This window comes from Microtus ochrogaster, linkage group LG3 (genome assembly GCF_000317375.1).
Source record: "Microtus ochrogaster isolate Prairie Vole_2 linkage group LG3, MicOch1.0, whole genome shotgun sequence".
Classification (NCBI taxonomy): domain Eukaryota; kingdom Metazoa; phylum Chordata; class Mammalia; order Rodentia; family Cricetidae; genus Microtus; species Microtus ochrogaster.
In genome coordinates this window covers 17,605,189-17,607,811 of record NC_022029.1, presented here as the reverse complement: position 1 = coordinate 17,607,811, position 2,623 = coordinate 17,605,189, and the positions used below count along the sequence as shown (strand labels likewise).

The 2,623-nt window shown below is 42.3% G+C and overlaps 1 protein-coding gene across 1 annotated transcript in view; it reads right to left on the bottom strand.

Annotated features, from left to right (window-relative positions):
• Window positions 1-234: 234 nt before the first annotated feature.
• The window catches only part of Matn3 (matrilin 3), a 21,157-nt gene continuing 18,768 nt past the window's right edge, over window positions 235-2,623 (bottom strand). The window contains exon 8 of the mRNA XM_005360590.3: window positions 235-269. Coding sequence (XP_005360647.2) covers window positions 235-269 — 35 coding nt within the window. The remainder of the gene's footprint in view (window positions 270-2,623) is intronic.

The following is a 2,623-nucleotide window of genomic DNA, read 5'->3' as shown; positions in this document are numbered from 1 at the left end:
AGCTTAGAGGCATTAAAGCTCTTTATAAAGGTCTGCACATTTATTTCCTTGAAAACTGATCCTCCAGGAAACCCTCATACTGTTTACTGAATAACAGCCAAGCATTTATAGCGGCAGATTATTATCAGGAACGTCGGACATAAAGTGTATTAAAGAATACATATTGCAGGTACTAAGCACTCCCCATTTCCAGGCGAGAATTTCTGAGCAGTTTGATGATGTACTTGTCCATATTCAGTTAACTTGCAAATTCTTCAAAATGTTGTCAAGTGGCCCGACGTTAAGGCCAAAGTGACTTATGTTTAACACGTTAGAAAATATAAGCATGCTTTCAAACAAGTCCACACAAAAGAAAATTATGTCCCACTATAAGTGAACAGAATGATTGTCTCATCAAAAGCCTAATCTAAAATTCAAAAATTCATCACAAAACTATACTCCTTCAGAGATCTTCGGTTCTTTTTTTCTCACCCAAAACTGAATTGGAACAATATCTCTCAGTGGAGAGTAATGCTTATGGAGTCTTGATTTAAAGGAATTGTTGAGCTATCCCTTGGTTTGGCTCTCTGGAGATTTTACATTTCTAGATTTTACATTACTGAAAAACCTTCAATAGATGAGAGAAGAGAAAGCTTTCTTCCGTGTGTGGTGAGGAGAATGGCAATACTACTCTGGGAAGTGCGAGCGCTGGCTAAGGACAAACACCATCGTACGCATGTGCAAGGTTTGGAAGCTGATTCCGCCATGCTGCCCATACCTCCTTCAAAGTGCCTACCCCTGTCTGAATTCCATTCCTCTGAGGTATATGGGGATAGAGTTGTTACGTTGAGCGATGCTGAGATAAAGTTCTTTTCCAGAGCTAGCACTCGGAGTACTGACTTTGAAATTTGTGAGACAGTGTCGTGTTACGTTTTGAAAACCATTTCTTGACATCTTGGCTTACCAAATTGTATAACCATGTGTCGTCTGAGGTTCAACATCCAATAGATCGACTGATTTTTTTTTTCTGGACATAGGAAGATTTTGAGCTAAGAGTTACTTTTAAATGGGCTGGAGAGATGGCTCTGCAATTAAGAGCACTAACTGCTCTTCCAGAGGACCCAAGTTCAATTCCCAGCACCCACACAACAGCTCACAACTGTCTGTAACTCCAGTTCCAGAGGATTTGGCACCTTCACACAGATATAGAAAAAGGCAAAACACCAACACACATGAAATAAAAATTAAATTAAAAAATAAAAAAGTTACTTTAAGGAATCATACTTAGTTGCTCTGTTATGTAAGAGCTCAATTAGGCACATAAATTGCTATTAAAAAGCACTAGGGAGCTGGGCAGTGGTAGCACAAGCCTTTAATCCCAGCACTTGGAAGGCAGAGGCAGGCAGATCTGCATAAATTCAAGGCCAGCCTAGTCTACAGAGTGAGTTCCAGGACAGCCAGGACTGTTGTTACACTGCTACATGGGAAACCCTGGGGGGAAAAATCACTAGGGAAAGAAATATGCAGTTTTTACATTTAAATGTTGAAAACATTATCCTGAGTGAGGTAACCCAGACCCCCAAAAAAGAATATGGTATGTACTCACTCATACGTGGATGCTAGTCATAAACAAAGGGCAACGAGCCTCTACCTCAGGATCCTAGAGAAACTAAATAATAAGGTGAACCCAAAGAAAAACATATACAGACCCACCTGAAAATTAGAATCAGACAAAAATTTGGGAGCAGGGGTCAGGGAGTAGAAGGGAGGGGAGAATGGGGGATTGAGGAGAACTTGAGAGAATGGGATGGTCAAGATGGAGGAAGGACAGATATGAGAGCAATCTGTCTCATATCTCAATTATATCAAAAGAAAGAGATATCTTGATTGAGGGAGCCATTATGGAGTTAGCAAAAAATCTGGCTCTAGAAAAATGCCCAAGAACTTACAGGGATGACCCCAGCTAAGACCCTAAGCAATAGAGGAGAGGGTGCCTTAACTGACCTTACCCTGTAGCCAGACTGATGGTTATCTTAAATATCACCATAGAACCTTTGTCCAACAACAGATGGGAACAGAGGCAATGATCCACATTGGAGCACCGGACTGAACTCCCCAGATCCAGTTGAAGAGTGGAAGGAGTGAGAGTATGAGCAAGGCATTCAAGACCATGAGGGGGTCATCCACTGAGACAGTTTGCCTGAGCTGATGGGAGCTCACCAACTCCACCTGGACTGGGAGTGAATGAGCATGGAAACAACCAAGGCCCTCTGAAGGGGGGCTGACAGCTGGGGCAGACTGAGGGGCCACTGATAGTGACACTGGGATGTGTCTCTACTGCATATGGCGGCTTCATAGGATCCTATTCTCTTTGGATGTAAACCTTGGTCAACCTAGATGTAGCAGGGAGGGCCTTGGACTTTCCACAGGGTGGGGTGCATGGCACTCCCTTAGGGTTGGAGGGGTGGGGGAGGGTCTGTGGAGGGAGAGGGAGGGGACTGAGAGGAGGGGAGAGTGTGGGAATTTGGATTGGTATTTTTTTAAGTAATAATAAAAAAGAAAGAAAAAACAAAAAACTGTTGAATGAGTAAAAATGATCTATTGTGCCATTGAAAAAGAACTCTGAATTCTTTTTTTTTTTTTT